The 14595-nt window shown below is 36.5% G+C and overlaps 2 protein-coding genes across 2 annotated transcripts; one reads left to right on the top strand and one right to left on the bottom strand.

The window, feature by feature from the left end:
* Positions 1–2325: 2325 nt before the first annotated feature.
* Positions 2326–4065, top strand: map1lc3cl (microtubule-associated protein 1 light chain 3 gamma, like). The gene is made up of 4 exons (XM_056257222.1): positions 2326–2499; positions 2798–2853; positions 2941–3047; positions 3321–4065. Exons 1-4 carry the CDS (start codon positions 2442–2444, stop codon positions 3478–3480), a joined length of 381 nt encoding a protein of 126 aa, XP_056113197.1. The 5' UTR covers positions 2326–2441; the 3' UTR covers positions 3481–4065.
* Positions 4066–6503: 2438 nt separating this feature from the next.
* ehd1a (EH-domain containing 1a) lies at positions 6504–14561 on the bottom strand. The gene is made up of 5 exons (XM_056257303.1): positions 14102–14561; positions 11619–11716; positions 8777–9189; positions 7832–7996; positions 6504–7740 (listed from the first exon to the last, which is right to left on the bottom strand). The coding sequence occupies exons 1-5, from the start codon at positions 14497–14499 to the stop codon at positions 7213–7215; spliced, it is 1602 nt and encodes a 533-aa protein (XP_056113278.1). The 5' UTR covers positions 14500–14561; the 3' UTR covers positions 6504–7212.
* Between the last annotated feature and the right edge of the window lie 34 nt (positions 14562–14595).

The raw sequence follows: 14595 nt of genomic DNA, 5'->3' as shown, positions 1-14595 counted from the left end.
TTCCCACAGATTTACTTTTGTTAATAAAATCATTACAAATCAGCTATTTTGCCTAGGCTACACTGATGTGAGCACATTCAAGTCAGATCCATCAAAATGTATATACTTTTCACCTGTTTTCAACCTGCTTTGAAATTTTAAGGTATTTAAGGCAACACATTTGAACCAGTGAGGGGTGTTTTCTTTAACTCCAAAAATTCTATTGTTATCTTGACCGTGTTGTTTCATGTCAGGCACATAATATTGTACACTGTTTCTTTCGTTTCTCCCTGACCTCATTGAGAAAGGGGGCATGGAGAGGATGGGCCTTAGGGTAAGTAAAAAAGAAAAAAGTTGCTTTTGTTCCAAACTCTGAGGCGCTTGGACTCCGTTTCACTAGTTGCAGCCTGTAACACCATACTAACCTCATTGTGTTTGGGCTTCAGTCATCTCACAAAAAAACACACAAGAGATAGTTCATCTTAAAATGGAAATTCTGTCATCATTTACTCACTCTCATGTCATTCCAAAACGTTCTCCTTTGGAAAATAATTGTATAGGCTATATAGGTGTTTATTGTTTTTATTTTATAACAATAAATGTTTTTATTGAACATTGATGGAGCAACAGATTTGTGTGAAAATAAATCATAAAAGTGGTTTGTTTGTTTGTTTGTTTAAAAATCTTACAAATCTACCCCACACATGGAGTAAAAGCTCATCAGCGTGGGGCAAAAGGCACATTGATAAAAATACTAGCTAACATGTTTTTAATAATGTCTAAGTTAATACGTTCAAACCAATCACTTTAGCAAAGTTTACTATTTTCGGTTTATTTAAATAATTCATTTTTGTTCAATAAATGTACTGTCATTAGATATATATATATATACAGAAAAATATTTACAAAAGGAAAGATTCTGAAAGCATTGAATGAGGTCCCATAATACTTTAATAAAGCTTTACAGTAGAAACAAATAAATATATTTTATCATATGATATGATCATATTTTTAAATATGATGGTTTCATTATAAATATGGTGATTATCTCTAAGGTGGAAACACCAAACTTGATATATTTACCATCTGAATCTAACCATGTCATGTCAACAAATGGAAAAGTCAACCAGCTGTTTTTGTGCTATATAGTGCTTAAAAGAGAAAGTCAAATGCAACATTTTAAGCCTATTGACCTCCATTGTGGCTATATATGTAACCCCTCAGGTCCTACTCGCCCCACTTTGTGTTCGGGCCTCGAACCGGGGTCGCCGGCATGGGGGGCGGGTGCGCTAACAGGGACGCTAAAGACCATAGTCTATAGTGTCAGTTGATAGTGCGCCTCTTGAGATCAGGGGAGTGAGGTTCACCAGCACAGCTTACACTCACCCTCATTCCCATCCGGGTCACGGCACCAGTGTAACCCCTCAGGTTCTACTTACCCCAATCTGTGCAGGCCTCGAACCCTGGTCACCAGCGTGGAAGGTGGGTGCACTAACCACAGTCTCTGGCATCAGTCGCCAGTGTGCCTCTTGGGATCAAGGGAGTGAGCTTTACCTGCACAGCTCTCACTCCGTTACACGTATATATATATATATATATATATATATACATATACATATACATACACACACACACAATGGAGGTCAATAGGCTTCTTTTTTTTTTGTTTCCACCATTCTTCAAAATATCTTTTGTGTTCTGCAGAAGAAAGTCATTCAGTTTTGGAATGACACAAGGTTGAGTAAATGATGACAGAATTTAAATTTTTGGATGAACTATCCCTTTACGTCACACATGTATTTTAAAGGTTATATAGTCATTACAATATGAACTGTACTTCAATATTTGGTGGCCAAAACAATTTACAAATTAATTTTTTGTTTACAATGTATTTTATAATGTTTAAAAATAAAGACCTTCTGACTAAAATTCTGTTATCTTATCTCTTTTTCAATACTAATAATAGCCTATAAAACGAGGCATAAAAGGTCTACGTGTTTGTCCCGTTACTTGAGTTCAGTGAACTCTCAACAGTCACACGTCACGTACATCAACACATCTGTTGTTCACTGTGGTGCTACACAAAAGCTGATGCCGTGATTATTAATTGAGCTGTCATGGCACAAAAAAGCGGGGCTGAACTTCAAATAGACGGTGTCTGTGAATGTTGCGTTCATTATTGATCCAGCGCGAGGACAGGAGAGGCTGTGAAGAGGTTTTGAAGAGTTTATGTAACGGCTAATATCATCGCAAGGTCTTTAAATACGCGCAAGCACTTCTCATCTTTTCACACTTCAGACTGTCCTCCCCCTACACACACACACGGTATAAAGCCCGAGCCCCGCGAACTGAAAGCAGGCATTTGAGACAATCTTCATCCGTGGGCACTTCGTCAGCCCGGGCACAGCCTCCTCTTACCACAGCATCGTACACGTCTCCATCCTCGTCAATCTCTAGTCAGAATGCCTCCCTACGAGAAATCCATGGAAATTATGCCTTTCAAGCAAAGGAAGTGCCTGGGTAGGTCATGACTTCACTACAACATTCAACTTTTTGCATTTTACTAACTACGTCCCTTGTTTTACATTGTTGTGTGTTTTACATTGAATGTTTTATAGGCTAATTTTATGTTTTCTACCTTTATGCTTATCTTTTTAGCTAAAGACAATTTTCCACAATGCAGACAAGTTGCTATTTAGGCCTCTTTCTCATGTTATTTTCTTATTTGATCTTATTGTTTTATATTTATTTCAAGGAAAGCTATTTTCAATGATCAGGAAAAACCAATAATAAATAAATATTTGTTCTTCCAATGTAGAAACAAGAAAAGATGAAGTCTGCACTATTCGGTCTAAGTTCCCCAACAAATTACCGGTGAGATGCCTTTTTGAATATGAAATGTTTAAACAACAATAAAACAGCGTCTATTTTTAACATTATAGATTATGTTTTGTATTTTAGGTAATTGTGGAGCGATACCTTCGGGAGACAAAGCTTCCCCTACTGGACAAAACCAAATTTCTTGTCCCATATGAGCTGGCATTAGGGCAGTTCCTCAGTCTGCTCAGGTGTGTAAACTCTCTTTCTCAAATATAAAAGTAGATGCAGTTTTGGTCTTGTCATGTGACTGTTTATGCAGCAGAGAATGAGTCAATGCTTGTTTTCTTAAGTCAGTGTTGAATAGCCTACGTGTTGTGTGAACAGTGAATCATGAATGTTTTGCCCTACCACGTTGTTTAGGTCATTGGATGTCTGTTATGAGACACCGCCTGAAGTTTCAGGCACTTTCAAGCAATTCTTTTCTGTAATGGCAATTTTATGTTTTGCTCTTTCTCTTACAGAAGTAAGATAGCGCTAGAGGCATCTCAAGCTCTGTACCTACTGATCTCAGGAAAGAACATGTCCTGTTTGTCAACCAGCATGGGAGAAGTTTATTCACAGTTCAGAGACCCCGATGGCTTCCTCTACATAACCTATGCATCCCAGGACATGTTTGGGTGAAAAGACCCTCCAAAATGACCATGTGACACAGATCACCTCGCATAACTCCAGACGGATGCCTTTCTGAGATCATAACTCACTATTGCTGCTATAAATGAAGACTCTCACTGTGCATTACACCTAAAACCACACAGTCCACCAATCACACCTGGCCGAGAGGACTCTTCTGACCTCATTTCTCAGTAGTTTAGATTTCTTAGAGGCTAATTTTGAAGTCAAATCCGTAGTTTTGAAAGAGATTACAACTGAGCCGTGTAATATGAAGAGTGATGGAACTTGCACTACTCTTCAAGCTGCTCAGTTATGAGGCTCTGATTTCTGAAAGAACACAAAAAAGGATGTCCTGTCCCTCAAAGGACCTGGGATGTCCTGTTACAATGAGACTGGGTTTGTTCGATGCTGGTTTTCTCTCCGTGCTCTTTCTGTGACTGCGCGTCTGTGTTTCTAAAACAAACACAGAGGAGACAGATAAACAAACAACTATTTGAGCACCTACTCTGGAATGAAAATGAGTGCAAACAACACAGTCAAATGTACTCGGCTTCAACTGCGGTTTATCCTCAATAAATCAGTTTAGTTCTTGAATGTCTGATTTTATTTGATTTAATGTACAGTATTCTGTTAATGTGGTTTATTCTGTTCAACATGGCACTAAGATTAACATATCTAGTGACATGTACCATCAAAAAAGTGGTAGGGACCTATTTTGCTTATTTGTCATTTGGTTATTTCGAGGGCGAGGGAGTGACTTATAAACATGCACACAGCAGTGAAGCAATTCTCTGCTAAACATCTGAGTCAGTGCTTTTTAGTTTCACACCTCTTCTAAAGATGCATCACCTTCTTACACATGGCTCTTATTAACCAGCATCTCTAATAGAAGGGTTTAGGTTACTGTGTCAGTAAGCAGTCACATGGGGAGGTGCTAAGCGGGTCTGGTCTAACAGATTATATAGCTATAAACAATTTAAAAGGCTGTTAATTGCTTATTAGTGTCCCTCAAAATGCAACTATGCCCTCATACTTTATCCTTATCTAGCAAAGTGGTTTAATTTAAGATTAAGTGCAGCAAATATAGGGTGAGTTGAGGGTGGTAATTTTAAAACTTTCACATCTGCATTCTTACTGTCACTTAGGACATTACTGGGAACTTTAGCACCTTCCTGTCAAGTGTGTACTGTGAGCAGAATGCAATAACTGAGAAATGACAATGAGAAAGTTCAAACGGTGCTAAATTGAGGTCTCTATTGGACAGAATGCACATATCGTTGCCAAAACAAAGTACCGGTATAGTTATATACAAAGTTACATATTGTTCTAAAGTTTGTTTTTGAAAGAAGTCTCTTATGGTCACCAAATGCTGCACTTATTTGATCATTCAACATACAGTTAAAACAGTTTTTTATTTGACAATAATATTTTAAACTCTTTTCAATCTGGTTTTAGAAATGGCCATAGCACCATTACTGTTACTGCGGTGGTGATAAACGACCTTATTGGTGCCCTGAACAGAAAACAGCACTGCACTGCCTTATTTGTGGATTTATCCAAGGCGTTTGATTCAGTGGATCATGAATGGCTGCTGAACAAACTAAGCAGTGCATGTTTTGAACATGGGACGGTGAAATGGTTTAGAAATTATTTGGCAGATCGGACTCAGTGTGTTCATGTAGAGGATTTAAAATCTGATTTTCTTAATATATCTAAAGGGGTCCCCCAGGGGTCCATTTTGGGACCTGTTTTGTTTTCTATTTATATAAATGATCTGGGTAAGGACATTCAAGCAAAAAAATACTTTTATGCTGACGATACTATTATTTATACACTTGCTCCATCCATAACACAAGCAGTGCAAGAGCTTCAAACTGCATTTCAGTCATTGCAAAGTGCTTTTGTGAGCTTAAAATGTTTTAAATTGATACTAATACTAATATATATATATATATATATATATATGTGCATTTGTTGTATTTTAAAATGTTGTCTTACTGTATGGCTACTACCTTGGCCAGGTCTCTCTTGTAAAAGAGATTTTAATCTCAATGAGACTTCCTGGTAAAATAAAATAAAAAAAAACCAGTAAAAACAGGAATATTGTGAAATAATACAATACAATTATTTTAATATATTTTAAAATGTATTCCTTGTTATGGCAAAGCTGAATTTTCAGCATCATTTCTCCAGTCTTCCGTCACATAATCCTTCAGAAATCATTCTAATATGCTGATTTGATGCTCATAAAACAATTTTTTTTATTCAGTGTGAAAACAGTTGTGCTGTGTAATATTTTTGTGGAAATCGTTTTACATTCTTTTTAACGTGATTTTTTGATGAATAAGTCTTTACAGTCACTTTTGATCAATTTAATGCATCCTTACTGAATAAAAGCATTAATTTCTTTGAAAAAAAAGTCTTACTGGCCCTAAACTTTTGAGCAGTATATCAAAGATAAGCATGTGCCATCTTTAGATGCATGCATCTAAAAGATTTATCTTGAATAATGTAAACAAATATTTTAGACGTACTAAAAAAAACTTGAAGTTGAACACGATCCAGTTGACAGTGAGGGAACAATTAAAAAAAAACGAATGGGCGATCTTTTTTTCAGCCACAGATGTGTTGCAAGAGGGTTCACGTTACACTAAACTAAGAAAGTAATAGTCAGCTGCATGAGAAGAAAAAAACAATCAGTGATCAACTCCCAATAGCTGCCAAAGAAAACAAGAAGCTGTACAGTGCAGCACCTCAACATGCCTCAACAAAACAACTTGATGAGCAGAGAGAAATATGACGCTGTCATTGCATTACTACCATTCCAAAAGGAACGCAGTTTTTCCACTCAAATTCATAAGCTCTATCGATGCAAGTACATAGTTCTCTGTCATCACTCATGAAAACAAATGACCGATATTTGTACACATCTTTCACAACTGCTAATGTTGGTGTTTGTTTCCAAAGATTTCACTACATATTGCAATTTGTAGTGTCTCTAAATGCAGAAAACTCAGTCTTTGAAGCGCATGTTTACAAATAAACTCTTTTATTGGTCAATGAAATTGCTGCATTCAAATGAAGGTGAGGGTTTCAGATCACATAATCCCAATAGAAAATAAAGATACAGCCTCAAAATTACAGATTACGTATACGGATATAGTTTAGAGATATTAAATCAGAAAACAGTATTCAATTTTCAAATTTGAAAATACAAAATACAGATATAATAGCTTTAAAGAAAAAGAATAAGTTAAGGACGTTTTGCAAAAAAAACCCCCAAAAAACAGCAATTATGTTTGGATATATCATATATGGAATATTTTTCACATTTTTGTTTCTTTAAAGAGCCCCCTTAACATCCTCTTTGCCTGCTGCTTTACGGCCTCAATCCAATGTCCATTAAACACAACAGTACCATAGAAGTTTTGCAATCAATTTAATTTCTTTCTGTGCTCATAGTGGTTTCTCCATTTCTAAGCCATATTAAAAATTAAGAAGAAGAAAGAAAAAGTCTCTCACTGGCACATAAGTTCTTCTTGGTTGGATCTCTCAGTCCTATCATTCGAAGCCAAGCATTTTTGATTTATAACCCTTCCTACAAATCTATGTTTAAGACAGAAATCCAGTTCCTGATGACAAGTTAGTTAACTGAATGGCCAAAAAAGCTAGAAGATATGGCTTGGGCAATTTGGAATGTAGCTGAGAGCCACTGAGATCCAATCAACTCAAGCCGGCTCTTCAATTCTGCTCCGCCCGTTTGGAAGGTGGCACGAGGTGAGCGGGCAGTTTAGCTGGAAGCTCATGCCCCTCTAGCTTTACCTTGATCAGGTGATTCGCCAGCGCAAACTCTTCATCGTCCAGGTAGCCATCTTTGTCAACATCTGCCAGAGTCCAAATCTTTCCGAGCACTGTGTTTGGCAGCTTGGACTTCACCAACTCCTTCTTAGCCGTGGCACCAGATACCTTACCATTAATTGGCGAGAGGGTGTAGAATATTTCGTCATAGGATGGCTTATCACGGCCCACGATCCACTCCAGCTCATCAATGCCTTCCCCTGCACCTTCTCCATATCCGTGACCAAACGGCCCGTTCATGGTTCCCTCAAACGCACCACCCTTCACTGACTGGCTGGGCATGGCGGCCTCCTCCTTACGGACCAGCGTCATGAGCTTAGCAATGTCATTACCTAGCATGTCTTCCACTGACTCCATTAATTTTGGCTTCATGACAGGAAATTTGGTGAAGTCCTGAGCAGCTAGCAACTCCTGTAAAGAAATTTTGTGTTATGTTTTTATTTTGAATGAAAAGCTCTTTATAAAACTTGAATTTATTGGATAAAAATGTATAGCTTCATACCTGCATTTTCTTTAGGTTAGGAAAGTCTCCTGGTGAAATGTTGTGCTCTTTCTGAATCTTTTCATAGATTGCACCCAGGTTGGTAATAAGCTCTTTCTTTTTTGAGTCTTTGCCAAATACACTAGGCATCTCTTTCTTCAGAGAACTGATAATGTAAGCATGTACCTAGAAGAAAAGTATTCAGTTGACTCAAATTAAATACAAGTAGCATTTGTGCAGTTTAGCATGTCAAAACTACACTTCTCACAAGTATTAGGTTCCTTCATAAAATGAAAATAAGACATGAAACTTTATCTGTGAGATCAAAATCTCGTACACACTCAATGGGGAATAAAGTTCATAAAAGTGTCCAAGTATAAGGCATTTTCGTGGATCATCTACAAAACGATATAATATATTTATTTTACACTAGCTCTCAAAAGCTTGGGATTGGTAAGATTTTGTTTTTGAAATAGATCTATTATGGTAGCCAAGGCTGCAATATTTTCTAAATAATAAAAAAAAGAGTCAGAATTGTAATAGAGTAAAACATTAATACAATATTTAATAAAATAATTTTTTAATTGAAAAATTTACAACTTTTCTATTTTAATATATTTTAAAATATAATATATTCCTGTGATGATGACAAAGTTGAATTTGTCCATGATCCTTCAGATATCATTCTAATATGCTGATTTTATCATCAATGTTGAAACCAGCTGTGCTGCTCAATATTTCATAGAAACCCTGATACCATTTTTTCAGGACTCCTTAATGAATAGAAAGTTCAAAACAACAGCATTTATTTAAAATAGAAATCTTTTGTAACAATAAAACAATAAAAGTCTTTTTTTACAGCCTCTTTAATTCAATTTAATGCATCCTTGCTTAATAGAATTAACAATTTCTTTAAAAACTTTGCAAACTTTTTAACTGTAGTGTACATGTGCGTGTCAGTTTCACCTTAGCGAGACGTGCTCTTTTGATCAGATCATTGAGCTTCCGTAGGGCTGCATTCCTGGGAAGACTTTGAATGTCGCTGAAGAGGTCCTTCTCCTCCGCTTCAAACAGCTTCCTGTTATCTGCGATCAGAAGTGGCTGAGCCCAAAATGAGCCGATATACACTCTGACCACCTCGGGGGTGTTTATGATCTTCCCCAGTGACCACATGAGGGCACCATACACCCTCATCAGCTGCTGGGTGCTGATCTGGTCAGCTTTGTTCAGAACCACACGCATCTTGTCCTCGTGGTTTTTCAGGGCCTTGATCACCTCTGAGAACTCATCAGAGATGTCCAGCTTGTGGGCATCGAAGAGCAGGATGATTCTGTCCACTCGTTCGGCGAACCACTCAAGAACTGCTGCAAAGTCATAGCCTGAAATTGAGAGAAGATACAAAGAGGTGCATTAGATTGGGTCCTAAATCAAAGCTCTGGAAAGAGGACGTTAACAGGGCTGCATGCAACATGCTTTATTTTGGAAAAAGAGGTCAGGGATAATGGATTTGATTAGCGACAGCGTCATCTGATCTCAGTGAATTCAGATAATTGCAAACAGCAACTATAAAGCTGTGTATTCAGAGAAAGGAGATCTGCTGCCTGTGAAATCCCTGGTGTCTCTGTAGACAAAGTCACCTATTGTCATCAAACTTTGTCATCATTTACTTTTTCTGTAGAGAACCAGTGGCGGTCCTGGCTCAGTCATAATCAAAGAAAAAAATGACATTTTCAAGTAAAGAATGTGTGATTTCTGCCACTGTAATTTAGATGACAATAATTATATTAAACAATAATTATATTAAATAAAAATGTGCCAAAGAAAAAGACCAAAGCTATTTTTAACCTACAATGATTGTGATATAAATTGTTGTTTTTGAAAGAAAACTGGGAAAGAAAGAAGCGGAAAAAACACAGGAAGGCATTTAAGAAAAACTACATTCAGAAAGTTTTTGTTTTTGATGTTTTAAAGATAACATGAGGTTACAGTAAAGTGTCAAACTCTAAAGACTTGAATATAAACTATTATTAAACTAAATCAGCAGTCAGGCTGTCGGAACTATAAAAAAGTCAATATTGATAAGAGGTGGATTTTAATTCCATTATTTTAAATTCTTACATTTACTTTATTTAGTTCTAACATTTTAAATTTTAAATAAAAATGTACCAAAGAATTTTTTAACAATGATCACAATGCAAAATGTTTTTTGAAAGTTGCACTGAAAATCTGCAAGCCCCCTCACAGTTTGATTAGGCATTTTACTTCTGACCCAGGAAAACATTTATGAAATTCAGAAAAATCACATAATCAAAAAAAAAAGAGATTGAAAACAGTCAGTGAGAGGTGCTTCTGGGAAACCTGCTAACATTTTCAGAGAAAAATCGCACATGACTCTGTACCACACATGAACTTTTAGTTCCACATTTCATAAACTCGATGGCATTTCATGACCCTATTTCCAGCAATTCAGTGTAAACACTTTCACACACGGATGAATTCCAGTTGCAATAGTAAACGCAAACGGCAAGATGACATCATAATAGCAACCCACGGCAACACTAGAGCACAAAGGCTGTTTTAGCTGCAGTCAGACAGAAATGCTCAAACAGCCTTTCATGCTTAGTCCCACACAGCCACAACTGTGGCACATTCTGTTGTGTCTCTACTGGGACTAGTGGTGTGGAAGCGTCAGGGTCAGTAGCATGACAGCTGTGCGTCTATGGTATGCTGGGGCGCCTTCATCTCAGTATCTGGTTACTGTCTCAACTGGCCCCAGAAAGGACAAAAGGGTCACATGACTCTTGAGACATATCCTGTAACAATGCCACATTTCTGTTTCTTAACAGCTGTCTCTTTGTGATGTTGCTATCTGTATCTACAGTCGTACTCTGCAATAAGTTGACATATGGGCCAACTCAGCGTTTCCTTCTGATTCTTCCTGTTCACAGCTGAACGACAATGGAGCATACATCAGTGACTGTGTGGAATATCAGACAACTCAAAACACACATGCAAGCTACCAGTCATATGATAATAAAACACTTCTCGACCCACAAAACCTTTGTAGTGGTATAAAAAGAGGAAACTGGGAAAAGTGCGGTCGGGAATATTTTTGGCACAATAGTTTTTCCCTTTTAACAGATTAGGCCAGTTCGACTGCTTTTACATGTGGAAACAAACTTGCCTGAGCAGCTCTGACATCCTGTTTTATTTTTGTTACATCTTCATTTAATGCAGTACAGCATAAATGACTATTATTAGGGGATAAAAGATATTCAAATGCTTCCTGTATTAAGGAAATCCACTTAAGATTTCACACAATAGAGTGTTTAGGAAAGGATGTCAGACTTGTTTTACTCACTTTTCTTCTTTCAAAAATAAACAAATGTGAATTTACATGAGGTCACAATAAAGTCAAACTCCAAATATTTGCATAGGATCAATGCAAGTATTACGCTAACCATCACTGACTAATAGATTCATAAAGGAAAGTCAAAATAAACTAAAGAAGAGAGCACAAGTCCTATAATTATGTGAAGTGACAAAAAAGAAAGAGCAGCAAAATAAATTTATGATAAAAGATCAAAAATATGAGAGTGTATAAAAAAAAAACCATTGATTATATTATTAGCATTATTAAATTATCATGACATTTTATTTTTTTATTTTATTTAATGTAACATTTTAAAATAATAAAATGTAATAGAAAATAAAAATAGAATAATGTAATTATTATTGTTTTATTATCATCATTATTAAATTAATGTGTAAAAATAAAAAAAGCCAGAAAGCACCCAAGGCTGCTGACCTCTGCTGATCCTTTGTTTCTCCCCTGACAGGATGCCTGGAGTATCGATGATACTGATGCTCTCCAAGACGGGGTTGTTTAACTGAGCACACATGAACCTACAGGTACATGGAGAGAGAGAGAGAGTGTCAAACAAGGAAAGTACAAGAGACTGTAACAGGTTTGGTAAGATTTTTTTGAAGCCAAAATATAACACCGTTCTCTTTACCTTCTTGTTTTTATTTTGTTTTCTCAAGATACCATTAAGAGCAAAAGTAAAAATGTAACTACATAAATGTTTCAGTAAGCATGAGAACGGGACTGAAGTTGAAATCTCGAACAATGAACTTTGGCTATACAAAGACACAGACTGTTTACAGTGATTTACAGTCTTTTCCCTGTCAGCCTACAGCACTGCCCAGCTGCTTACCAACACGCATATGCGAATCTCTGTCACAAGGCCGATGCTTACAGCTAGAACTTTCTTAATGAAGCATAGAAACCACTAGAACAAAGCTGTTACCCACAGACATCAAGAACAAGACACTAATAGGATAAGGACATAGGTTCCCTTAAAAAAAACACACCATTTATCCTAAATATTCCTCAAGCCATTGCAAAACAGGACATGTTAAAGAAAAATGTCAAAAAAACTAAGAGGCTTCATGATCACATTTTATTTTACTTTTTGTTTGACAGTGCTCTTTTGTGTCATCTAATAACAAACTTTAAGTACAGAACATACACTACTAAAGCCCTTTTTTACCAGGCCAAAAAAAAAATCCTGGAAGACAGTGTAAGGTCATAAACTGGTCTGATAAATAGCCAGGTATCTCTCTCAGAAAGAAAGGATAGGCAATCTTCTCCCTGTTTCTTATTAGAATATTCACATTACATATTATATATTATGTGAATAGTCTACACATTAAACCTTTTCAGACAATTCCCTCGTTCTGAAAAACAGAGGATGTTTTAACATTGCAATATGCACGCGAGTTTCACATTGTGAAATATTCAAAAGTCTCACACATGGAACCAGTTTACACTGCTTATAATTTCATAATGACCACAAATAATCATGTGACCAACCCCAAAAGTGGGAAAAAGGGGAAATATCTTCAGAATGAAATACCATTATTATTGTATTGTGGGTTTTATGGTTCTCCTTTTGGGACCAAATATTTATTTCTGCTGAATTAGCCTTGAACCTTTTTCCACTAGCATATGGCAGTCCACTGGTAATCCCAGCCAGTTTCAATCCGCTTGTGTAAACTCAACACCTGACACACACCACCCAGGAATCTGTTACCGCTATTGTACAGTCAACGTGGAAATTGTTCAGACTGGCATCACACAACATCACACTGGGTACTGAGTGTGGGGTTAATGTCCTGGTTAGGTGTTGCCTCATGTACTGTAACTGTGTGATGGGAGGTAGTTTAAAAAGTTAGTTTGGAAAAGGAGACGAATAGACCAACAGCTCAAGAACAAATGTCTGTGTGACATCTGCTCTCAGCATATGCAATGATGACTCAAACACACACAGATGGAAATTGACAACTCAAAGCGAATAATGACTGAATAATTGTGAGGTCATAATTAAAAACAAACGGATACAGTAAAGCTGTTACTCAAAATACATTAAAATGTAATTATTATAAAAAGACTTACATCTATATTATGATGAACATTCATAATGAACATTATGGAAAAAAAATGTTAAAATATTATAATTTAAAACGAAAAACTATTCACCACTGTTCTATTTACCAAAGTCAGTGTGGCATAACCAACAGGCAGAAACCAAATACATTGCTACGTGACAGGAAAACCATAAAACAAACAGAGAAGACCCTCATGATTTGGTGTCAAAGATTTATTAAATATATACATTTAAATATATAATTATATTTTATATATTTCACATAAAATGTATACATGTGTTTTTATGAATAGCCTATCATAATTTGAAAAGCCAGTTTTGTTCAGGTCAAAAGAAGTAATCATATGAAAATCTTTTATTTTTAATTCATGACTCAAATTAATGATTTTTGTTAAAAAAAAATATATATATATATATATATATATATATATATATACACATTTTTACTTTATGGTTACACAAAAAAGGTACACCAGTACTTTTTACTTAACTCTTACATTACTTCATATTTTTAGAGTCAAAATGTTTGTAGAACATCTATGAATCTTTGTTTTTTTTGTGGAAAATTTACAAAAACTTGAGACGTGATTTAAACTAGCAGATCACCTCAATTTGTAATGTGTCAAACGTTTGATAATGAACTGTAACTGAGATGCTCAAGTCTCCAACTGCAGCAATTGTAAGAGTCAGAGAAGTGCTACGCACTTTAGCGTATTTCCTGATTCATTAGCATACGGTAATTGTCTTAGTTTACCTACTACCACACCTGTAAATTCATACAGTGACACTTGAGGTATTTATCAATGAACCATCTTATGCTACATAATAAATGGTGTATTACCTATTGAGGAAAGCGTTACCAAAGGCGTTGAGTTTTCGGAAAGGCTTTTTTGGATCGACAACCAGCGCATTACCAGGTATCATGCCTTCCTGTTCACCGTGCATAACCGCTATGAAGGAATCCGTCGTCGGCTCGGGGCCTATTCTCATCCCGGGGAAATCCTGCTCCATTAAATGCCTAATGAAGGTGGTTTTCCCGGTCGAGTACTGTCCCACCAGCAGCACCATGGGCTTGTTATCAAAGTCAGCATCTTCTAAAGCCGGTGAATGGAAGTCGTGGAAATGATAGGAGTCCTCTAAAGGAAAGAGTTTGGTGCGGTAGAGGCGCTTCAGTCCCTCCGATACGTTTTGGAAAAGATCTGGGTCTTTCTTCCCTTCTCTTTTAGACCAGCTGAACATTATGGTCGTTATGCGACGATTCTTATTCGGAAGGAAAAAAACTCGAATCTGCGTTCGAACCGGTTCGAACCAAGGCGACGTCCTGTCGAAAGTTTG

Source organism: Rhinichthys klamathensis, unplaced genomic scaffold, assembly GCF_029890125.1.
Source record: "Rhinichthys klamathensis goyatoka isolate OS25496 unplaced genomic scaffold, OSU_Roscu_1.1 h1tg000136l_1, whole genome shotgun sequence".
In the NCBI taxonomy this organism is placed as follows: domain Eukaryota; kingdom Metazoa; phylum Chordata; class Actinopteri; order Cypriniformes; family Leuciscidae; genus Rhinichthys; species Rhinichthys klamathensis.
Note: the sequence above shows the minus strand (reverse complement) of the source record. Positions and strands in the feature narration are given on the sequence as shown.

What these genes read in the sequence shown, in the direction of transcription:
- map1lc3cl (XM_056257222.1), top strand. Translation starts at nt 2,442, where the DNA reads ATGCCTCCCTACGAGAAATCCATGGAAATTATGCCTTTCAAGCAAAGG. An exon ending in CAAGCAAAGGAAGTGCCTGG is followed by an intron (nt 2,500 to 2,797) that starts GTAGGTCATGAC and finishes CTTCCAATGTAG; the next exon opens with AAACAAGAAAAGATGAAGTC. An exon ending in AGTTCCCCAACAAATTACCG is followed by an intron (nt 2,854 to 2,940) that starts GTGAGATGCCTT and finishes TTTGTATTTTAG; the next exon opens with GTAATTGTGGAGCGATACCT.
- ehd1a (XM_056257303.1), bottom strand. Translation starts at nt 14,499, where the DNA reads ATGTTCAGCTGGTCTAAAAGAGAAGGGAAGAAAGACCCAGATCTTTTC. An exon ending in GGTAACGCTTTCCTCAATAG is followed by an intron (nt 11,717 to 14,101) that starts GTAATACACCAT and finishes ATGTACCTGTAG; the next exon opens with GTTCATGTGTGCTCAGTTAA. An exon ending in AAAGAGCACGTCTCGCTAAG is followed by an intron (nt 7,997 to 8,776) that starts GTGAAACTGACA and finishes CTTTTCTTCTAG; the next exon opens with GTACATGCTTACATTATCAG.